The sequence below is a fragment of the Bufo bufo genome, chromosome 7 (assembly GCF_905171765.1).
Source record: "Bufo bufo chromosome 7, aBufBuf1.1, whole genome shotgun sequence".
NCBI lineage: Eukaryota > Metazoa > Chordata > Amphibia > Anura > Bufonidae > Bufo > Bufo bufo.
The window spans coordinates 216,457,556-216,482,896 of NC_053395.1; the positions used below are offsets into that span (position 1 = coordinate 216,457,556).

At 41.7% G+C, this 25,341-nt stretch overlaps 1 protein-coding gene across 1 annotated transcript in view; it reads right to left on the reverse strand.

Moving 5' to 3' along the window:
- Positions 1-25,341, reverse strand: part of R3HDM1 (R3H domain containing 1) — an 86,755-nt gene that overhangs the window by 34,580 nt on the left and 26,834 nt on the right. Inside the window, 9 exon segments of the mRNA XM_040441530.1 lie at positions 5,683-5,710; positions 5,713-5,727; positions 5,730-5,758; positions 6,759-6,804; positions 6,917-7,052; positions 10,170-10,259; positions 10,596-10,637; positions 17,753-17,963; positions 20,674-20,882. Coding sequence (XP_040297464.1) covers positions 5,683-5,710; positions 5,713-5,727; positions 5,730-5,758; positions 6,759-6,804; positions 6,917-7,052; positions 10,170-10,259; positions 10,596-10,637; positions 17,753-17,923 — 557 coding nt within the window. The 5' untranslated portion in view covers positions 17,924-17,963; positions 20,674-20,882.

Genomic DNA, 25,341 nt, shown 5'->3' on the forward strand with positions numbered 1-25,341 from the left:
CTCCCCTGTGTGACCGACTTCCTGTGAAGTACAGGATTACATCATTGCCTATCAAGTCCCTCTTAGTAGATCTCAGACACATCCCCTCTAAGCTCCATCCTCCTCGTTCCTCTGCAAGCCATTCCTCTGCAAGCATACCATACTACTTAAGATATCACTTCTGCTTACAATTATTAGCTACTGAGCTATAGAACTAGCCTGACTCATTCTAACGACATGCCTGGACCATCTGTGAGTGCTGTGTGCAGAGTCTCCAGTGTGTTCTACGAGATGCAGCCTCACACTGCTCTCCCCTGCCTCCTACTCACACGCAGTAAGCAATGGAGAGCAGTGTGAAGCTGCATCACATAGGATACACTGTAGTTTGAGCGATGGGAAAGAATTTCTATGAGAAGAGTGAAAAGCCAGAGGCATCATGGGAAACATAGGGGCTATTACAGGAACCAAATCAGAAGAGGAAGGAGGAAGCAAGATGACAACATATAAATGGTACATCAAAATAAAACAGGTATACACAAGCCTCTACATTATTCTTTAATAGCCTATGCTGCACTAGATGCTAGAGTGCTTCTTTAACCTACGCATCCAGACCACAGCATGCAATTAGTTTCCCTAGAAAAATAAACATTATTGATATGGCAGAGTTAAAGGGGTTCTCTGGGATTTTAATATTGAGGGGGTATCATCAATATGAGATCGTCAGGGTTCCGACTCAAAGCACCCCCACCAATCAGCTTTATGAAGAGACTGTAGCGCTACATGAACGCTAAGACCTCTTCCTAGGCCATGTGATGCCACGTTCATCAATCATGTGTCCCTGGTGCAGCCCAGCCCCATTCAAGTGAGCTATACCAAGCACAGCCGCTAGCCAATGGACTGCTCCAGTGACCATCGCGGCTTCCTCAAACAGATTAACGGCGGAGGTTACAGGAGTCGAATCCCCGCCAATCTCATAGAATCCCAAAGAACCTCCTTAAAGCTGAAAGCCTTTGACGCAGCTACTACTTGAATCCCCCTTTTCACAGATCCATCTTCTCCCCCAGTCCTTACCAGTTACTGGATGCTTTTTAGACCGTGGTATTCAGCATTTAATTCTAGAATTTACATTTACAGCAAAAGTCTGCACACTGCAAAACAGCTTGACCCCCCTCTCCAAATATATAAACCCCCCACTGCACATTTGTCTGCTGCGGTTTCACCAGAAGAGGAGCTCGACTGCTCTTACGTATCAGGGGGGGCGAGAAAATAGCGACAGCGAGCGGCTGAGCGAGCACAGCAGGTGCCGAATTGTACTTGTAACAAAGGATTAAGACATCGAGCCCCTAAGAGCACTGGAAATAGATCACACGGCATTGATGTCTGGAATTCTGCTGCGCGTTGGGGTTTAGATCACTCTTCCATGGTGGAGAGACCACAAATGGTCAGCAAGCCCAAATGTCCCGAATGTATGCAGATATTTGGGAAATAAAAAATCCAATCTCCCATTAACATCTGCTGGCTGGAAAGTTGGGCAACAATCAATATGAACAGGGGTCGTCACCCAGCTTTTCCAAACCCCCATAGCTCAGATTATACAATGACAATGCCCTGCACTCCATAGTCACAAATTAAAGGGCTCGTTATTACGGAAACCGCGCCACTCCTGTTCATCAACTGTGTCTGGTATTGCAGTTTAGCCTTATTCACAAGAGGCCAGACGCAGCAGCTCCAGGACAAGAGTGGCGCGCTTTTCATTTCACAAACAATCCCTTTAAGGAAAACTAAATGACAACTACCAAGGAAGTTGGAATCGCAATTATATTGTATGTCACCCAACTTTCACACAGGCAGATATAAATTTGACAGAAGGGGGTCCATGAACTGCCTGCCGGAATCCTCTCCCGCAAGTGTGAAAATACCCTAAGGATAGGTCATCAACTTTAAAATTCTGGAATAACCCTTCAAAGGGGTATTCTGGTTATGTTACATTATCCCCTAGCTACAGTATAGGGCACTGATGGCGAACCTATGGCACGGGTGCCAGAGGCGGCACTCAGAGCCCTCTCTGTGGGCACCCACGCCCTGGAAATATAGTCTATGGTGTACCAGTATGCCTTAGACTTTTCCTGCCATTCATCAGCGCAGGGCGCACTATGAACAGCACAGACAGTGCATCGAATGCAGGCAGGCTATTATAGCTAAATGATAAAGTACATGGAAGATATACTGTACTGGACTGTAGTATTCAGGGTAAATTGCCGTGTTGGCACTTTGCGATAAATATGTGGGTTTTGGGTTACAGTTTGGGCACTGTAAAAGGTTCGCCATCACTGGTATAGGGGATAACTATTAGATTTATGGTTGTCCTACCGCTGGATCAGAAAGTGGCCCGTACATCGTGGAACCTACAGAAATGAACAGGGTGCCCGTTCGGGCATGTGCACAGCCACTGCATTCATTTCTATGGGAGCTCCAGAGATAGCCGAGTACAGCGCTCACCTACTTCCAGAACTCCTGTAGGAATAAATGGAGCGGCCACTACATTTCAAGGGGCTCCACATTCTCCTGAGCCAAGTTATTCCCTATCCTTTGGATAGGGGATCATTTTACATAACCGGAATAACCCTTAAAGTATTTTTTAGACTATATCAGCTTGTGGGAAGCCTGGTGACAACCAAATTTGTCAGAAAATGTAACATCCCTGCTGCAGTATAGTAAATAGGGGGACAGTTTTGCATTCAGCTACGTTCACAATGCATACCTCCATATATGTACACCTCACCCAAGGCCTAACTTGGCAAGGGGTGTCGGGGAGAAAGCTGGATGAAAACCCCTGTGGGGGCTATACCGGCAGGGTAGACTCACTGCCACCAAGAATGTGATACAAGTCAAATCGGTGCTCCTTCAAAAAGGACTTTTTTAGAGCGGTCGATGCAAACTGAAAGAGGGAGGAATGATCGTTTAGACGATCATTGATACCCATACAGTTTACATATTGGGAGCAGCGCGTCTCATTTATAAAGGGGGATGTTCTGCTGACCAGCTTACATAAATGACAGTATCGCCCAAAAAGATGATTGTTGCCCCATTTCATGTAAAAGGGCCCTAAGGCCCTAAGGCTCTGTTCACATCACGTTTAGTGGATGCATTTACACCAGGAACATCTACTGCTGTATGCGCCAGACATAAACCCCCAACATACGTCGCTGGAGGACATACTTCTTTTGCCATTAGGCATCTCTATAGGGGTTCGTTGGACTGTGGTGGGGGAGGGTTAGTTAATATGTCTCGTAACCTCAATCTGATTCTAGACAACCTAAGACCAAGAGGAAAAACTACAAAAAAATGATATTGTGCGCTCCCGGAGTCCATAAATCAGGATGGGATAATAACGTCCCTGAAATTCAGCCGTGTTCCCGAGCACTCGGCAGCTAATCTCTGATAATATAAGCAGCAGACACCACCGCGAGCAGATGGGAGAGGAGAAGACGCAGAGGGCTTTATTGACGCTTCTTTAAATACCAAGAGCCAACAGGTTGGTTGCCGAGCAACAATAATTGAGAGATAAATATCTGGAAGAAAACGAGGATTTTAAAGACTTAAAAATATGTTTGTTTTGTTAAAAAATAAAAAGTATATCTTTTTTTTTTTTTTAAACCCAGCAGAATGTAAGAAAGCAATCGATGATCGAATAAACTTTAAAAACAGATCATAATTTTTAATTTAGCTGCAGATCCCAAAGCCGCGGTCGTGGGGGATGCGCTGAACATAAAATTATTGGGAGGACCACAAACTGCTTACACAAAAAGCCACAAAAATTGGCGATCGTTATAGCGGTGCCCTAAAATGGGTCTGTTCCTAAAGGAACGGAATACTCCGGCCCTGAACTGGTAGAACAGTGACCGATAAGCTGATCGGTCACATGTCTGACAGCGGGGTGAAGGTAAACTTCTGTCTGTTCCCAAGGGCAACCAGAAGAATTGTATTCAAAAACAGCCCCACTCCTACCCACGGGTTGCTTGTGGTACTGCAGCTCAGCACCATTAACTTCAATTGAGTTAGGCTGCAATACTGCACACAACCTGTGGACAAAGGTGGCGCTGTGCTTTGGAAGAAAGTAGCCATGTTCTTCTAGTCTTCAAAATCCCTTTTCTGTAATCCTTGAAATGCAATAGGACTAAATCTTGTCTTGTTGGTTTAATATCAGGAATGGTCTTCAAGTGGACTTCTTTTTAATAACCTGAATGACCTTGAAATAACTTTCCATCTTGGGTAACCTATCTTTGGCACTTAATGTGGGTGGTTCTGAGGCAATCCTTTGCTCCATTTTGTATAGTCCCTTTTCTATAAGAAGCGTCCCTTAAAGGGGTTTTACCATCACACACAATGGGGGCATATGGCTAGGATATGCCCCCATTGTCTGATAGGTGCAGGTCCCACCTCTGGGAGCCGCACCTACAATGAGAACGGAGCAGGGGAAATGAGCAGAGGGCGTACTGCGCATGCACAGCCGCCCTCCATTCATTTCTGTGGGGCCGCCGAATATAGCCTAGCGCTGGCTCGCTATTTCAGTCTACCCCATAGAAATGAATGGGAGCAGGGGCCGTTGCGTGCACGGTGCGCTCCGCAATCACTTCTATGGGAGCAGCGCTTGGTGGTGGATGGACCCCGAGAAATCTGGGGGTCCTCCAGCAACAGCTCTCCCCGCTCCGTTTCTGCTTGTAGGTGCGGATTCCAGAGGTGGGACCCGCACCTATCAGACAATAAGGCTTATCTAGCGATATGCCCCCATGTATGTGATGGGGAATACCCCTTTAAGATGATCCCAGTATGTCCTGCTGCTGTGACCTCCAGCAATCAGCTGCAATCTGTGGAAGGACCCTGGCAGAAAGTGTGTCCATTTCCCAGCAGCAGCGGCACAGGTGAAATGAAATATTACACATATTTCATTGAAATCAAACATCTGGCTGTAGTATCCGTGATGAGCTGGGTCCCCCCAAAAAAAAAAAAAAACATTTTCCCCTGCCTAATAGATGAGGGCCCTCACTTTCCACACCTTCGATTACCTCTTCTCAACCAAACAGATCTCTGTTGGAGACACGTGGGCCTTCAAGACCTCATACCAGAGGGAACCGGAGAAGACATCTCTATGGAAACATCCATTACAACAGCTACATAAAGGTTTAATTGGATTGCACCATTTTTTTAATATCTGTCTTTAACTGTCCTTCCTACTCCCTCGAGCTTTGTGGAACATCTCAATGACATGCCGGACTAGATTCACCTTGCAAGGTACCTTGATCATTACTATGACTCCAGCCAACGATAAAAACCTCAACAGACAGAGACCGAGGCAAACAGAAAAAAAAAAAAAAAAAAGTTATTCAGAAAAGAACGAAGCCTCGCAGGAGACGTCCATCCTCTACGTCCCATAAGCAGATGTTTCCTGCCGGTTCTTGATGACTAGCGGGTAATATCAGTGTCACAGGCTCGAGATCTTTTAATGAGTTTAGATGGCAGAAGTAATAAAGCGCAGTCTGCGAGACACTGAAGGTTATTCAATGTGTCACTTGTAGAAACAATTTATTTCCCTAAAGAGATTTGGCTCTATATTTATTTAATTTACACAAGTGCAGAAGTCACCGGCCGGTCATAAGACTGTCACATATCCGCCGCAATAACACAGGATTCAAATTCACCTACCTGGGGTTACTTTTCAGAGTGTTCACCAAAATTCGTGGAGGTCTATCCGGTGGAATCCGTGTATTCTGTCTGGAATCTGTAAGAAGGAGAGATACATTATGGAATAGAAATGTTATGGGGGCAAGGGCCCAGTTTTTATTTTCCAACCTAGCTTTGGGATATGAGGAATCGGAGGGTTTGCCATTGGCAATACGACTGCTTTCATCTGTACTCTATTGTTGTGGATTAAAGACGTATTTCCATCAGAAAACGGTGTTATTTAAATGCGACTAATAGAAATCAAGTGTTTTTAGAATTTTGGGCTTTTTTTTTTTAGTTAGTCAGGACAATATGATAGATTAAATATAAAATATTGTCCTCTCTGTGATGGGGAAACACAAGTCATCTCAGTTTACAACTCTGCTGCACAGGGAAAGGTTTATCCATGTAAGGGGAGAAATGGTACTCTACTTGAGTCACCACCAATTACTCCTCTCTGGTCTGACTGATGGTCTGACAAAGTGTGAAGGGAGACTGACTCTGTCTCTCTCAAAAGGAGGTTAAAGACAGGTGGTTAAACAGGAATACATGGGTCGTCAAATATCAAGAAAACAAGTCTACCCACCATACAGATCTGCCAAGAAAACTGCAACCTTGGCAATCCAGAATTAGGTCACTCTTGCCAGTTATGACAACTATCAGGCGCCTATTAACCACCATAGTCTGCGGCACATAGGACTATTACCCACATAGTCTGCGGCACATAGGACTATTACCCATGGAGAAAGTGTATGCCCCTTTATAGTTGTCATGGTTAATACAAGTCATGCTTCTTAACAGGTCTATCTCGGACTTGGGCATTCCCATGAACGAAGACCTGTGTCCCGAGCAATTTATCAGCGAGTCTATGCAAATGGTGGCACCACTTTCTAAGGAGAGCATCTTCACAGTTACTAAGTTTAGGCAATAATTTAATGTTTTGCCATTTAAAGCGTGACTTGGGATTTGCTACTACTCTCCAATATGACTACCAGCTACCGTAGGAGGAGCGACCATACAATAAGATTCCACCAGTCATACTTTCAGGTAGAGGTCACCCATCAAGGCCATTGTCAGGTAAATTAAACTCAAAACTTTCACAGACTGATTTTAAAGGGAAGAAATTATGAAACGTCAAGAGGCAGAACACCTCTCCCCTAAGCAGAAATTGTGTGTGCGCGTGTGTGTGGGGGGAGCTATTCTGTAAGCCACAGACCTCGAGAAAGCATTTTGCGAGTGGATTTTTCATTCCCTTTTTCCTTTTCAGCTTCATCTTTAGAAGGTTGATCCTCTTTTCCAGGGGATGGTGCAAGCTGAATCAATATTGGCTCCTGGAGATCTGGAAGGGGCTCCTTAAAAATAAAAAACACATTTCCAGGTCGAGCTATATATTGGAAGCCTGGGTATAAGTTGTATCAGGATAGCAATCGAAATGCATTGAATAAAAATGACGCCGAACTGGAGGGCAGCATGGTGGCTCAGTGCTTAGCACTGGTGCCTTCCAGTGCTGAGGTCCTAGGTTTGAATCCAACAAAGGACATCAGCATGGAGGTTTTAGGTTCTTCCTGTGTTTACATTTTTTTTTTTTTTCCCACACTCCAAAGACATACCAATAGGAAACGTATATGGTCTCCATTAGAGACAGCAAGCGATGATAAGGTTTATAAAACACTGAGGAATAGGTCAGCGCTATATAAAATAATTAAATTTGGTTATTCAGTAAATTTTAGCAAAAATGTTGCAGAAACACAAAAACAACTAAATGGAACCAGCTTCAACCACACGGGTTACCATTTCTGACAACATACACATTTTCCATATGTTGGGGCCCAAGTCTACATTTGGATAGCTGATTCTCTGCATTCCATTTTAGCATGTAAATTAACTGGGTCGCACAGTATCTGCTGCAAGTTGGTCAACCCAAGAGTCACAGCTTGTTAAGAAAAAAACAGAACAAATGCAGAGGATTTCCACTGGTTTAGTGCAGTCAAATTAAAACAGGGGGCTAAAGTTGCCTCAGCCTATCATGGTAGCTGCCTACATGCGGGGGAGATACCTACACTACAGGACCTAGATACACCAATGCTATACGGATAATAATTTGCTGCCTGTTTCAAGTCTTTGAGGTCACAACTTTTGTTGCTCAATGCACTCCTACATTAAATAGGGAGAGAAAAGAGAGTCTATTAAATCTTCCAATGACTCTTGTATTCTAAAAAAAAAAACACAAGAAGATCAGATGGGTCAAAGCCCAACTCTTCCAACTCCTACCAAAGGGTAGTTGGGCTATCCTCAAACACATTAGATAAAGCCAAGCAAAAAAAGATTGTCATCCAAATTTCTACACCATCTACAATTCTACAGGTCCATCTCGGAGTCATAGTCTTCCGATTCGGGAAAGTCTTCCATTTACCACCTGAAAGGATCCACAAAGCTCACAGACATTTGTAAAGCCATAAAAAGAATGTCGACAACAAACCACCTTCAATGGAGGAGATAACGCCATGGTTTTAGACAATAAAAGAGTCCCAATAACACTCAGAAAACCAAGGATAAGTGCAGTTCAGGCTCTTTCTTCATCCAAAAGTAGACATCCATTAACCTGCCCGTAAACCTAGATGACATATTAAAAGCATATCTTGCCTAAAAGCCTGGGCATTACACATGGGGATGGTTGAGGAAGAAGAAGTTAAAATTTTAACACAAAAAAAAACCAAAACTATAAACTACTGCTTGAAAGAACCGCTGGGCACACAAAATGCCGCAACGTAACAGGACAAGATACTTCCTAAAAAATTCAATGCACAGGGTGAAATTAGGGCTCAATTCACCCTTTTACAGCCGCCGATTTCTTTAATAAAATTGTCAGATTTTTTTCACAGCACAGCAAATGCGGGTCTTTTCCGTCCCCGACGCCCACGATTAATAGCGCGACTAAAGAGCCCTGCAAATGCTGTGCTGATACAGCGCTCCAGATCACAGCAGAATCTCAGGTTAACACAGCTGCAAGGGTGATATCCCCGTACACTGCATGTGACCGCTGCAGTCAACCACTGGCCTCAGTGGTCTCTTGCTGTATATCACTGAGGCCAGTGTTTGGCTGCAGCTGTCACATGCCGTATAGGGGCACATCATCGATATAGCGGATATATATCCAAGCCCCGATGCTGGAGCAGAGAGGGACTGACCCAGTAAGTATAAGTCAGTTTATTATTTTAACCCTTTCCCTGCCATGTAGCGATTTTTATTTTTACTGCTTTAAGTGGTAGATCTGATCTTGTAGAGATGAAGGAGATTGTACAGCCAACTGACAGCCACCTAAGACCTGTAATGGTGCCCACGCAGGGATGTCACATTTATCATCTATGTTATTTTACACCAATTTGAGAGAATAAAATGAGTTTTCTTTAATTAAGATGGCAAGAAAAAGAAATGTGCCGATTTATTTTCTTTAATCTACTATTTTAACCATTCGGGCACCAGAAATGATGAAATACTTCATCACTGAAATTTAAAGAAGTTACAGCGCAGAATAAGATCCTGAGGCAGAGAGTCATCGAGTCCTCAACATGTCAATAAAATACATACGCAGTAGGACGACTCAAACGCTTTAGTCCCTCTCCCAAGCGCTACCTCCATGTATTGCTCATAGCCACCACAGTCATTTCAGTAGGTCAGCCAACAAGGTCAGCCTTATATTAACTTTAAGTCATGCTGCAATATTGCAAAATACATTAGGAATCCCAATAGCTTGACAGCGTTTAATAGATTTACAAGCCTGAGCCCTGTGGTAGGCGGCTGGAAACATTATTACAGTAGGATGGGATAAAATATAAAACGCAACTGGGGTGACAATGAAAAAAAAAGAAAAAATATAATGTAGAGCACACAGGTAAAGAGTCATAAACTGCATAAATATATACCGTTCTCTCATTGTTAGGCCTCCTGCACACAACAGTTTTTTTCACGTTTACAGAACGTTTTTTGCGTTCCGTATACGGAACCATTCATTTCAATGGTTCCGCAAAAAAAAAACGGAATGTACTCCGTATGCATTCCGTTTCCGTTTTTCCGTTCAAAGATAGAACATGTCCTATTATTGCCCGCAAATCACGTTCCGTGGCTCCATTCAAGTCAATGGGTCCGCAAAAAAACGGAACACATACGGAAATGCATCCGTATGTCTTCCGTTTCCGTTCAGTTTTTTGCTGAACCATCTATTGAAAATGTTATGCCCAGCATAATTTTATCTATGTAATTACTGTATACTGTATATGCCATACGGAAAAACGGAACAGAATCAGAAACACAACGGAACAACGGATCCGTGAAAAACGGACAGCAAAAAAGCCATACAGTCGTGTGCAATAGGCCTTAGGGATTAAGAGGAAAGGTTGCCAAATAAAAAATAAAGAAAATTCCAAAAATAATTCACAAACGTTGAAGACTAATGGAAACCTATACATTACCTGAAACTCCAAGGGGGAATCAGCTGTGGAAGGAGGAGGCGATTCTTCACACACAGCCAGACTCCGCACTAGCTTTAACTTTGAACTTGACTAAAGAAAGTGATTTACAAAATAATCACATGAAGAGACTTGCTTCAAAAAATATTAAAAAAAATATTAATATAGATTATTTCTTTTTTATTTTATTTTCCATTCACAATGCATTGGGCAGCACTAAGTAAGTCCACAAGCATGTTCTTAGTACATTTTGCAAAAGGAGCAAACAAAAAGTTCACGCAAAATAAAAATACAAAAAAACAAAAACACACACAAAAAAAGCTGCAAGTACAAAGTAAAAAAAAAAAAAAAAAACACGTGCAAGAGCACAAATAAAAAACTAAAACAAAAAGCCCACTAAACATGCCCCAAACAGTCCCGTTACTATACCTTAGACCTTTTTCCGGTTTGCCCCAAAGGCTGAACCGCGCGCTAAAAAGATTAGGTACAACACATCTAATTAACACAGAGGAAGAACTTCAAGATCTAAAACTACTATTAGTGGATGTAAACGAAGCAGGAATTATTTCTAAGACAACTTATAGAGGAGACATGAAACTATGGTTAGACTGAGGTGTTTAAGTAGGTCCTGTAAATAAAAAAAATTAAAAAAAATAATAAAATATATCCCCAATTCCCTTTCCTTCACACCACCACTGGGAAAAGTCAGGATCATCAAGCATTGCCCAAAAATTATCTCTTTTTGGGCAATGCGCTATAACTACATAAAAAAAATAAAAAAAATCTGCCTAGCCTTGATGGGCTGTATAACAATTTCACCTTGACTCATCAGTTTATAAACAGGCACGCCCACGACACATGAGCTAATGTTGTCACCCCCCCCCAACTTTTTAATAAGTCATGATGTGAGTCTGTAATCGCATTTTCCAGTAGTAATTAATAAGACAAAAGCCTAATAACATATTCTAATGCTTTTATTATTTTGTCGTACACTCATTTTTGCTAAACACAAGTTATGATCCCAATTATGTTTTGCAATTAAAAAAATATATCATAAAAATTTAGCCTCCAAAAAAAAAAAAAGTCTGATTTGCGGCTTATGTGTATTCCACTGATCGAGTTAATGCGGGGAAAAAAACAACCGATTTCAAATGACATTTTAATAAAAAATACATCAACTGAATTCTTGGATATTGACTCCGTTCCCCCTCCAATCCCCTGAGAGGCGGCTGGCAGACAAATAATTCACTTAGTTTCCGTATTCGTTTCCCTATATTATACTGATCACGCTACATGTAAATACAAAAACAAATTATATCAGCCTCTAGTTGGCGCCTTGTTTTATTTTTCATTTTTATTTTTTTACATTTATTTGGTTTGTCTCTTTATCAGCATCATGCATCAAGATTGAAGGTTGTGTGATAAATCTCCCTGATCATCCGATGCACGCTCTCCAACTTAAACCAATTCCAGAAGCTTTATGTGTCAATTCTGAAGCCGATGTTGAAGAACTGTATATCCTAGCCTCTATTACACTGAAAAATGGAATGCCGGAAAAAAAAAGATGTCTTCAGACACGTTACTTGAGGCCGAGCAACGAAAACTGCTTATAGTAGTTATCTACTCTGTAGGATTCAAGTGACTTTACCGTAAATTATTTCTTTGGCTAAAAAATATATACATTAGGTTCTAAAATACAATTGGAATAAAATAAGTAATAATGTACAGGAATTAAAAAACAAAACAAATGCAAACCTACTGAGCAAGGGTAAAGTGAATAATTTTGAAAAAATTAAAGAGACCCATATATGACAGATGAGACGGACAGTCTCACAGTGTGCACAGAAGAAGAGCGGGAGTCCAAGGATTCTGCTTAAATCCTCTCTTGATTGAATGTGTCCCTGTGAAGCTAAGTGGATACTAAAAGTCTGTAACTTGTTTCAGGTGTGGGTATGAAGTCAATCTGGGGCAAAATGTTCAAAGCAGAACCATAGTAAGGATTGCATATGATCCTCAGGCTTAACCTTTGTACTATTATTAGGTACATTTAGATGGAAGACTGTATAGATTTATTGTATGGAGCTGGTAAGGATAATATATGTGGTGCCGGATACATCAGACACAAAGGGAAACAATATGATAGCACAAATAGGTTGGATTTCCTCCGTTCAATCATACCGTTTCCCTTGGTCTCAGGGGGTGCCTGATACCTCTGGTAAGGACAATAGGCGGTGCAGATACCTGTGACACCAAGGGAAACAATACGATAGAAGAAATAGCTTGGATCTCATCAGTTCAAACGTATTGTTTCCCTTAGGCTACATGCACACGAACCTAAGGGCTCTGTGCCCGTGCTGCGGACCGCAACTTGCGGTCCGCAATGCACGGGCACAGACCATGGGGCAGCCGCATGCGCAATGGGGTCCACGATCCGCATGGCAAAAAAGTAGTGCATGCGCTACTTTTTTGCGGTGCGGAGGCACGGCCACAAACACGGAAGCACTCCGTAGTGCTTCCGTGGGGTTCCGATCCGTGCCTCTGTTCCGCATCTCCGTGTTTGCGATCCGGAATGCAGACTGCCGATACCCGCTGTATGCGGGCCGCAATACGGCCACGGGGGCACACAGTCGTGTGCATGTAGCCTTAGTGTCACAGGTATCTGGCACCACAGATTGTCCTTACCAGCTGCATAAAGCAAATCTATAAATTTTTTCTGATTGCACACAATAATGGTATAATTCATTTGGATTTTGTGAGTTCAATTGTATTGCTTCCCTTGGTGTCACCTGACCACCTGACACTAAGGGAAACAGTATGCTTGAATGGTTAAAATCTATTCTGTTTGTGCTATAATATTGTTTCCCTTGGTGTCTGATGTATCTGGACAAGCCCATTTTCCTTACCGGCTCCATACAATAAAATCTCACATGATAATTACACAATTAGATTGGATATTATCAGTTTAATCACCCAAAACGGTTTGGAAAAAAAAAACAACTACTAACGTACACAAATAATGTAAATCAGCCATGCACACAGACAATATCACCTGAATCCTTTGACCATGTTTTTGGTCATCTGGGTTCTGCAACCAAATGGCTCAGGAGTGGATTTCTACATTTCACTGCCTAGCTGTTGAAAGCTGCAGATACGCAGTATGTACTTGGCACCAGTTATGTTATTGTACGCAGCTGTAATCAAACAACTATATTTTATATTCCCATAAAATGTAAAAGTATAATACGAGTCTTATGGAAACTTGATACCAGGGCTTCAACCAACCATATCACTGGGAGTTGAAATCAGATAGGGACCATATCATTGGCACTTGGCTCAGGATCATATAACTGGTATGTGACGCTACAGAAATGTTCGAGAATCCAAGTGGATTGTTTTATTTATTTGCTTTTTAGCCCATCACTTCCGATTTGGTTGTTTTCACTTGCTTTATATAGGTCCATGCAGTACAAACCCATATCACTCGTCCCCCACTTCAAAAAGAGTGGAGAGCTTTATAGGGATGCTAAATTTTAAGTCAATCTCTATGCCCATTTTCAATGCAGAAGAACACCTCCTACTGTCCTCTGTTATCAGCCATATGTAGTAGGACAACAGTGTTGTTCAGCAGTAAAAATGCCGGCAAGCCAGAGAAATTTGCTGCCCCCCATGATTGCTACTTTTTGTCAACTATCTGTAGTTCTGAGAACCTTAAGCTGCATCCTATTATGTGCACTTTAGCACTCCAGTACTCTGTTCCAGCACAGGATCAGGATATCGGAATTACTGTATCCAGCATAGCCGGATACTGCCTTAGCCTCCTGGATCCCTAATAATGGGACTAATCGGGTGTCCAGCAAGGATGCCAGCTTTGTGCAGTGGTATTTTACTGGCAGAAATCTGTCATTCATGCTTAAAACCTGATGGATCCTATTATAGTGAATGAGGATTCAGTGGGCCCCAGTGGTGTCCGGCTACGCTGGATATGAGAATTAGCCAGTAATAGGGGTAACCAAGATCTGATATGGGACGCCATTTGGTATTTATGAACGTGGATTCAACACTATGGTAGCGCCTATGTCCTATAGACAAATTTCCAATAATTTGCGATGGTCTTTGCCATTCACACGTGGCCAACTTACAACGGCAGGCAGATATAAATACAACTCCTCCATCCCATATACTTGAATGGGACGGAGTATAACTACAATTGCTCTGTATCATTAAAGTGAATGGGATGGAGTAGGAGCTGTAATTACACTTCTTTGCCACGGAAATGTCGAGCAGGTAAACGGCGACATGAACGTTGCGTTCTCTTCATACAGCTGATCTACGGGGTGCTAGGAGTCAGACCATCACCCTTCTGATATTGATGACCTATCCTGAGAATAGGTCATCCATGTGGGAAAAAACGAAAACCCCTTTAAAGGCTGGGCTCACACGTGACTGAACAGCTGCAGTACGCCTGCGCCCAAAGATACTCCGTGGACGGAGCCTTCCATCCACTGTACAGCTTCCGGCGCCAGGAAGACAGAGCTGATAGGTGGAGGTGCTGGCCGTCGGACCGCCAGCCATCGGATATAGAGGACCTTGTCGCAGGGTATAGGTCATCAATAACTAATCCCCTTTAAGGCTAAATGCACGCGATCAGGATTGCGTGCGGAAAATCCGCACCGTAGGTCATGCCCACTGTGTTCTATTAGAATTTGTAACTCTCAATGCACATGGAGATTTTTTTCCGCGCAGATTTTGACCTTAAAAATAAAATTGACATGCTGCGGATTTTACTGACCGGATTTTCTTCATTCACTTAGTAAAACCCGCACCAATTGATGCAGATTGACCGCACAGATTTGCCTGCGAACACCTGCGGATTTCAGTGCAGATTCTCCGCACATGAACCCTGAATGTGTGCATGTACCCTCAAAAGTGCCAAAACCAGTGTAGGCCAATGTATCAGCACCTATCTACAATATAAAGACAATCAAGGCAAGGCCCAGTTTTTCGGCCTGACCCAATATCTCTGGACAGCGTTTACTGTTGGGATGGCGGCCAATCAGGAACTAAAACTAAATTCCGTGTCTCACTGCTGAAACCTTCAGTGCTCAAATATAATCCACGAGGGAACCTGGCAGCAAGTGTCCAATGCCCTACAGCGCCACCACAGGGGAAATGAAGCATTACACAATTCCCATTCAAATCAAGGAGCTGCCCATGTGATGTATGAATGTGCTGGGACCTCTAGAGCTAGAGATCCTCTTTGTGAACATTCGGGCTAAAAGATGAAGACCCCGAATGACCTAAAAGGGGTTTTCTAACCTTCACGACTAGTTGGGCTCAATGTCACAAGTGACCTTGTCAAGGTCACGGAAATTTCCCTCGTCTATAGAGAAAGTTGCATTCACCATACTACTATATTCAGCGTGGATGGTCAAATTTAATTTATGCAAATTTTTTATTTTTTTTTGCAAGTTAACAAAAAGGTGTCAAAATTAAAAATCGGGGAACCAATCACAAGTGTCAAATCTGCTCGGGGTCGTGATAGAAGTAGTCAATTCTTAAAGGAGCCAGCAACCCCAGCAAGAACGTTACTAAACGTATCCTTAAAATTCGATGCTCCACTAAAGCCAACCTCCTAACGCCCGCCGGTGGAAACGGGGAAACTAGTTTCGGGCTGCGAGTTCTCATGGAGTAATGAAGTGGAAAGGGTTCTGTGTCAATCAAACACAGCTCCGCAGTGCAGCTGAACGCTTTTGTAATTACGCGGAAAATTGTAGCGACGAAGTGAGGGTTTGGAGTGCGTCACTGTCACTATTCATGGCACATTGCTTGGGAACATTCCTAGCGAAATTGAAAAACAGCAAAAATTTTCTCTACTCTCTTCTCCATATCCACATTCGATAGGAAGAAGGGTAAATGAATCAAATGCGATTAAAAGGGATCGCCAGGATTACACGGAGAGAGTTCCAACAACTAATTTTCTCACTTGCAAAAAGGTTTTCTTCAAGGTTTGGTCCTGAAATGCAGATACTCTGAAGCACAGAAACGGAAAAAATAGTTTTTGTTTTTTTTTAATCTCCCATGTTCCGGATCGATTAGTTATGTCTGTCTGCCCAGGACATATGAAAACAGACACAGCTAAGTACTGCACTGAACAGACATGTCTAATCAATCCTGCCCACCCGCAGCCATGATCGACAAGGTACTCAGGAGGAATATACTTACATTTACATAATCCCAGAGATCCCCTTTAAGTGAAGTTATCATGGACTAGGCTACTTACAGGGTGTCTATCAGGGTTCCTACACAAACAAATCAGTTTAAAAATACGCTATAGAAACCATTTACATATTTATCACTTTTTTTGTCCTAAGCAGATTTTTGGGGTTTCTAGCATTTTTCCCCCCTACAGAGGAGATTTCAAAATGCCAGAAAAACACCAAAAGAGGCCACCTAAATAACAAAAATGGTGGTAGGAAAAAAAAAAAAAAAAAAAGAAGAAGGTTTTGTGTCCTAGGTTTCATATTTCCCATAGACTTTCAACTAACATCTGGAGTTCAGCTAACACCTGGAGAATGTGCGCACCTATCCCAATTCCAGCAGGGGTGCTGTGTGTATATATATATATATATATATATATATATATTTAATTAACTCTAAGCAACTAAAAATGCATTAATTATGGACTATCCGCGCCCCTCGCTGAGAAGATTGGGGGGGGGGGGGGGAATATAAGATCACAAAAGTAAAATAAATAGTTGTGGGTTGGCAAAGATTTTGAAGCAAGGATGGCATCTCAAATGCTGTGCCTTCCCTCCTCACTTCGGTGTACACGGTTATGTAACGCACCCAAAAAAATTCTATATACAGAAAAAATATATATATATATCTGAGTACGCACTACGCATGCTTGTAGAGGGAAAAAATATATATGTAAACCTCCATGATATTCATACAAAAATTCTCATTGTAAAGGGGGTGGTGAATGTAGAGGAATCTGCCAAAAACAGTACAAAAGTAAACAAAAACAAAAAATTGCAACATTCAATAATTTAAAAACATTTTTGACCGCCTGGCCTAAAACAAAACAAACCTGGCGGTGTAACGGAACAGCAACCAATGTTTTTGACTCCATTATACTTTTACTACTTCTTTGTGTTTGGGTCTTTATGGTTTTTACTGCTATTTTATATGACATACAGGTTACAGAAGCAATCCTTTAAGACCATGACTTTGCTGTGACCTGAGGAATCCAAGTCGACGCCAAGATTTAGATGGCAGAAGGAAAATGGCACCTGGCGATATTCGCAACTTCTCATGCAATTATGTCTTGTGAGAAGCTATAATTTTATTCCATTTTTTTTAATGCATTCAGCACAGGGAAAGGCGAGAACAATATTGGTAAACTATATTTACAAGCAATGAGGCGATCTACGCTGTATGTGTATATCTAGATTTTATTTTATGCGTCATTTTTTCCCCACACAATGACAAACTCATGCAGTGCACGCATTTTTAAGAATCCTGACGCTGTAAGGGATGATCATTGATAATACAGGTTACATTGGCCCTTGGCGACTCGGCCTTACCGTAGGATCCTGCTGGTTATCGCAACCACCGTCATCCCTTTCTGCCGGCGATTTCTCGAGCCCTGCGGTCAGGAGGAGGTTCTCGATTGAGCTGGAGTGGCTCAGGTCGTTCTCGGATCCCTTCATGGCATCTGGGTCGTCTTTTACAGCAACAATACCAGACATCCTCATTGGAAAAGGTCACTTTAAAACTTTAAAGGATATACAAAACCTGAAGATGCCGAAAAAAAAAAAAAAACATTTAAATTCATATCTAGCTGGCACTGGTCTTTTTAATGGACCGATGTAGCAGAGCCGAGTTCACCATTTCACTCTCGGGACTGCGTTATAAGCCAAGATAATAAAGTATACCCCATAACCAATGGCTTTACCAGCTGCATAGCCTCAAAAGGTGAACTTGGCTCTGCTACATGATATTATGCAGATTGCGACTCCATACGAGACACGGCAGGTGTGTAGACGTTCACCATGAATATTTCATGGCGACAAATAGTGCCAATTCATAGTTCATAACCAGAAAACTGTGGCTGCCATAACTAATTGTCTCTACTGCTGGAGGATGTGTATCGAGTCATGAGCGCAATACACACCCGCAAGTTATCCCATAGCGCGTTACCCTGAACATACAGCAGTCTTATTATCAAGTCAACCATGTATAGCACAGAAGGGGTTAAAACAATCCTGTAAAATAGGCACAATTTTCCGATCCTCAAATTCTTAGCCCATTGCCCTTTCTCAGACTGCAACAGCTTAACCAGTGTGGTCTATTGACTGTGCGGTTCCAATTTAACCCCTGAGGAGTCACATTCCACCACAATTAAATCCATTAACTGTACCCGTGGCGATTATAACTCCCCTTCCCTTTCCCTTCTACCCATTAATAGTCAGGAAATAGTCAAGCCCCATGATCCAATCTTCAGGCTCTTCATCTATTTCCCCGATATGGCCAATTCTATGCATTCCCAGTGGTCTACAGAGTGTGGCTTTCCCATTTAAACCTTGCACACCGGCACAATCGCTTGCAAAGCGGACACGTGCCTCAAGGGCAGGTTATTAGGCAGACCACAATAAGTCCCTTTAAAAATGAAAAATTGCAAGACAATCAATTTTAGATTTATTTTTTTTTAGAACTGAGAACTGACAGATTTTTGTATTGCTTGTCAATTTATGGGAATTTTATAAAAAAAAATAAAAAATTGTGGTTTTTTTTGCATTTTTATAAAACCAAATTTATTTTTTTAGAATTTTCTTGTGTTTCATGTCCATACAATTATGTACCCCATTCCCCATGAATGCCAGACATTATGTAGCGTCTCACCCACCAACCTATGACAATAATGGCTTTCACTGCAGTCATTTGATTGTCTGCTTACTGTAAACCAGTCTAGGGTACCAATACTTCTGCAATGACACCAAATGGAATGCAAATGAGTTCTCCCACCACCACCACCACCCCCATCCCAATTTTTAGGGGCTATAATTCCGTAAAATAGGGGGTTGGCTTTAATTGTTTTCATGAAGTGTCAGCCAGGATTCTAAACATAGACTTTAACAATAGAGCGGTTCCTGTTACCATGGGAACAAGAGAGGAGAAGCATTAGCTGCAGCTTCAAATAAAAAAATAAAAAAATTGTGCCGTACAGGTAGCAAGAACAAAAGAGCAGATTCCGGGCATAGATATAAATACATTATCACAGCAACGTGCCCCTGAAAAGGCCAGACAAAGGCAAGGGCAGATTTATCATCGTTTGTTTAGTTCTATGCTAAATAATTCGAGCGCCGCGCAGACCGAAACGTTGTAATCATGCTGCAACCAGCAGGGACCTTTCCGAGTTTCCAAAGGTTCCCAGATGCTGGGTCACCTCACATAAATCACTATTACCCCCAGCATGTGAATTCATACTCCCATCTGTATGGGAGGGAGGCGACAGATTCCATGTACATAGGTTAGCGCCATGTAAAGTAAAAGAACATTGGGTTTTAAGCTGCACGCTACGGCGCAATACATGTACATATAGGCAGGAAGGCAAGGTCTCGGCATGTGGGCTCATTATCAGTGTGTTGGTTGAGGACCTCATCTATGTGGGTGTTAATGGTTTACATTTTCTTCCATTATTTTGGTTTCATGAGCATTGTAAAATATATATATGCTTGAAAAAGGCTCATTTAGAGCCGAAACGTTGCACCGGATGGTTGAATAAAGGTATCATAATTTTTTTCACCCTACTGGAGTGCCGTCCTTCTTCTGGATTCTATATATCTATATCTATATAATAAAAAATACTGAACTGCAAGGAAATATTTTACCCCAATAATATAATAACCGGAATAAAACAATAATTGGAAGCCAATTTTGGAAGTTTCCGTTGCAATTCACTACCGACAGGAGCCTAATGCCTTGCCCTCATCAAATCTGCTCTCCAATTAGTAAGCCCTTCTGAGGTGACCTCATCGAGAGGTGGGCAATTATTGGCCACTTCTCCCCTCTCCATCCAGAATGATCCATAGGAGGACTGGAAGGTCAAGACACCAGCGGGGGCACTCGACCATTGTTCTTCCAGTTTTTGAAACCTAGCATGGCAATTACTGTCAAGTTCCAAGAGATATTTCCAAGGCTGTTAACTATCATCTGGTGCAGATGTGAAACTCCCAGTATGCCCCATAGGCCTCGGGCTGTAGGGACATGCTGAGACTTTTAGTCCTACACCAACAAAAGATTGTTGCAGCATATTGTAGACAAAAGGCAAGACAAAATACATCCAACCCCCACCCAAGAACTAAGATCTGGAGGAACAGGAAGAACGAGATGTCACAAGACCAATTGTTTTTTTAATCAAATTCCTAACCTTTTTTCTTTTTTTTTTTCTTCTAGATTTTAATGTACATACCTGGGGGACGGGGCAGTTGGATGGGAAATTTACCTGATGAATCCTACTGCTATGAGTATGTGATGTCCCAGAGTAACAAAGAGAAATATTTTCAGGCTCCTTCCCACCGAGATTAAGCAGGATGTCAGTTGTAATGAACCATCTGGAAGGTGACAGAAGCCGTCCCATGTCCCTGTCACCAGTGGAAGGTCCTGGGCTGGGTGATGTGGCTGGAGGTCAAGTGAGGCATCTCTCGCACCAACCTAAAGACAACACACAAAAATATATAGAGGTACAGATAGAGATGCAAAACAATTTTACAATCACTTCCCCCAAAAATATCCATGCACGGACAAGACTCCGTAAAAGAACCCAGGAACCTTCCTCTCATCTGCAACCAGGGATAATGCAAAAAATGTATGCAATAAAAAAATACTTCACCGTCAAGAGATTTGGAAACCTAAATAGGAAAACAAGCCTGGGATTTGGCAATTTGCACAGATTTATCATTCGAAACATAGGGACACTGAACTGGAATATAAAATAAGCAAAACAAAATAAAAAAGATTTTAAAAAAGACAATTGTTTTTTCTTCTCAAAATACATTAAAAAAGCATAAAGAAAGACAGCCTTTGTTAATAGGATTCTGGCTTTGCAGCTCTGAAATACCTCTACATATAACGCAGCCGGCATCATCATCTGCTCTCATTATCACTGGTGGGAACGTTGTGCTTAGAAGGACACGGTAATAAGCGCCTCCTTAAATATTATGCAGAACGTTACACTTCAAAAAAAAAAAAAAAAGTGGAAAGACGATGAGAGATTCACAGCACATCAACGGGGCCGGCCGTGTCATTTTATCCTATTAAAACGAAATCAATCGCAGTCACCTGGTTACACGCCAAGGTGATCTCTAGAGGAGGAAAAAAAAAAGCCTGCAGCGCTGGGGAAGAAAAGTGCAATAACGTGCAGTACGGTCCATCAGGGGACCACGCGAGGCGAGGGGTGGGGGCTTCAAAGTTCACACCACTGAGCATGCGAAATATTTACAGCTCTGACAGCACAACAGACCAGGAACATTACATGATAATTATGTGTTACTGGACGCTCCATCTCTCGCCAACACAGTCTCCTCCAGTAACAGTTACTAAATCACCAGCGACAACCAATTGTAATGTCCTGCAAACAGTAACACTCGGCTAGATAAGGTCATTTTACCGACAGGCAGACTTTACACACGAGTAAAACTGCATATGACTAAAAATGGCCAAAAATAATCAAAAACTAAAATAACTGCAGAAGACGGTGGCAAATAAGGATTGACGTTGGAGAACAGACATAGAGAGAGCAATGCCAGTTTTTCACAAAACACATGGGGGGGCTCTGGACTTGGGTCCAGTCCGGCTCTCCAGTACTATTAAAATTCCCAGCAAGTGACCTAGGACATACATGCCTGGCACGCTCCGATAATGAACAAAGCGAACTCATCACATTCCTTTTACATACAACTATATATTATACAAAGACATAGAACAAAAAAAACAAAAAAAATTTTGAATTGTTTTTACTAAGATATCACAAATCTTAAAAAATATATATATATATATATATATATATATATATATATATATATATATATATATATATATATATATATATATATACACACACACACACACACACACACACACACACACCACAAGGAAATATATATTACAAATAAATATAAAACACTTTCAGGGTTTTCTGGAAGATTTGGTGACATTCTCGGAACATTACACATCAATAGCTACTAGATTCCAGAGACACAACTCTGATCCCATATCATTTAAAACTTCCACAAAAACAAAAGACAACACAAAAACATTGCAGCCATTTCATACAGTGCACCATCCAAAAAAAATATTATTGTGCAAAAATGTGATAAAATATTGCACTAGTAACAAGAGCAGAAAAACTGCATAAAATATGAAAAAATGTAGAGTAAAAAAATAAAAAGCCCAGTAGCTAACAAGTCGAGGACTTGCTCTGCAGTCACATACCTGAACCATCCCGGCTTCTAGTTTCATTGCAACAAATTACAGAAGATATGCTTTCCATAGCATCTACACAATTACTCTGAATTGCTCTTTGAGAGAGCGATTACTGCCACCCTGCACTCAGACGATGCTTCGTGCACCTGGCAAACAGTCTGTTAAGGCAAATACAGGAGGCTGAGAGTAAGCACACAGCCAACAGCTGCCCATGATGTGATGTCAGTGGCAGCCCAGCCAGTAACAGAGCAGAACAACTCTAACACGTCCCAGGCTAAATTCAGATCTTCATTAGCAATTCAGTAGCAGATGATGTAAAAAAAAAAAAAAAAAAAAAAAAAAAAGAATTATATATGTATAATAAAATGTGTGAACATGTGAAAATGCCAAGTGAGGGGGATGGTAGGATTGATCATTAAAGCTATATTTTACACAGCAGTAAAAAATTAATAATAAATAAGCACGTTAAAGTAAAATATATAAAATGTGCAAAAATAAAATACGCGTTAAACAGTAAAAAGAAATACCATAAATACAATAAAAATTAGCTCTCTAACCAACGTTTTAGGGGCGCTGCATTGTATTCGTCTAATAAAAAAATAATAAATAAATATAAATTTTTTTGTTCTATCCATATTCACGAGTAAAATTACAGAAATGATTTTCATATCAGACATAGCAATTAATAGAAACTGCCCAAGAGAGGGGCAAAAAATTTAATAAATATATTTTTGGAGGTTCTAGGTACAAGTTCTTACCATAATAATAATTTAATAGGTTTTTGTTTAATTTACAATGATTTATTTTTTGTATTTTTAAAAACGGTAAAAAAAAAAATCTAATATTTTTAAATATCTGTAGAGGAATGCCGAGTGTTGCGAACTGCAGCAGATTGCAGCCACGACAATATGTGTGCAAGGAGCGGTGTGAATGGGAGAATCTGGAGCGATTTTATTCTGCAAAGCAAATTACACTGTATATAAAAAAAATAATAATATATGTGCTGAGCACTGACACAACCTCTAGCTCACTGGTAATTGGCTGATATTGGTGCACATCACACAGCAGAGAGGAGCGCCTGTCACCGAGATTTGGGGTATAGAGCCGAGGACATGTGTTGCTAGATGGCCGCTAGCACATCCGCAATATCCAGTCCCCATAGCTCTCTGTGCTTTTATTGTGAAAAAAAACAACAACGATTTGATACATATGCAAATTAACATAAGAGTCATATCTCACTTGTGTGACCAGAGACGAGACATATTTTCAAGCTCTGACTCATCTCAGGTAATTTGCATAAGTATCAAATCGGTTTTTATACACAATAAAAGCACACAGAGCTATGGGGACTGGGTATAGCGGATGTGCTAGCGGTGATCTAGCAACCCATGTCCTCAGCTCTATACACAAAATCTCGGTGACAGGTTCCCTTTAAGCATCAATGTGTCCTCACTATACAGAAAAGCAAGCTCCTAGGATGCTCCACCTGCATCTTGGAGCAGGTCTCCTCTTCAGTCTACAAATAACCAGGACTACCTTTACTTATCTTGGAATGGATCTCGAGTTACACAGAAGAAGTCTTCTCCCATCCAGAGCTGCATTCACAATTCTGTTGGTTGCTTGTTAGCCCTCAGGTTGCTAGAGATCTCACTGCAAACCCTTGCTGGTTCACGGGTCTGTACAGAGCATGCTCTGTTATGGTGCATTGTGGGAGGTGTAGTTCTTAGACCGGGCAGTGTTCTATAGTCTGACGTGGATATGAACTACGTCTCCCACAATGTACTGCACTGGAGTATGGTGCATTGTGGGAGCCGAGAAGACAATTCTGTATCTCGGCTAAGCTGTCAGGGGTGTGCCTGTCTGCACAGCGTCCAGCAGAATCCTCAATGTAAATGAAGGAAATGATACAATGTAACCAGATCAGTCAGGAGACCCCTCAATGTGATCAGGATGTATCATTGTGTATCGCTTGTAGGACCTCCTCCTGCTGATGAGCAGTTTGTGGGGGAGCCGAGATCACAGGAGACCCTACGATTACCCCTTAGTGTGTACAGGGGGCTAAAGTCAATATATAACTAAAACTAAAAAGGTCAACGTTGTGAGCTCCTCCAGTGATGAACTTGAGAATCTCTGCTTTGCCGAATACAATGGGGGAGGGCAAACACCCCCAAATCAGATAGACATGGCTACTAAATACCAAAGATCAGGATTCAGTCTCCATATTCAATGAGACCAAAGAAATGCAATCCGGTTTTAATTAAATACGGCATCAAAATGACTCCCTAAGGTAATGTATTAACATGGTAGACGCTCACCCCTCCGCACAGAACAATCTGGAAGTTGTGAGGGTTCATGCGGTATATGCAAAGCCATTCGTGTTGAGACAAAAAAAACTTCAGAATTTGCAGTTATGGTTTTCCAAACGATATAGGAAATCATGACTGATCCATAGTATTAAAATCGCTGATGAATCGAGTGACTGCAAAAAAATTTGAACCATCTAAGGATACTTTCACACTTGCAGCAGAGTTATCCGGCAGTCAGTTCAGCCTGCCGGACCCGTCAAAACGTATGCCAACTGAAGGAATTTGTAAGACTGATCAGGATCCTGATCCGTCTTACAAATCCATTGAAATGCGGGATCCGTCTTTCCGGTATCATCCGGAAAAACTGATCCGGCATTAATTTT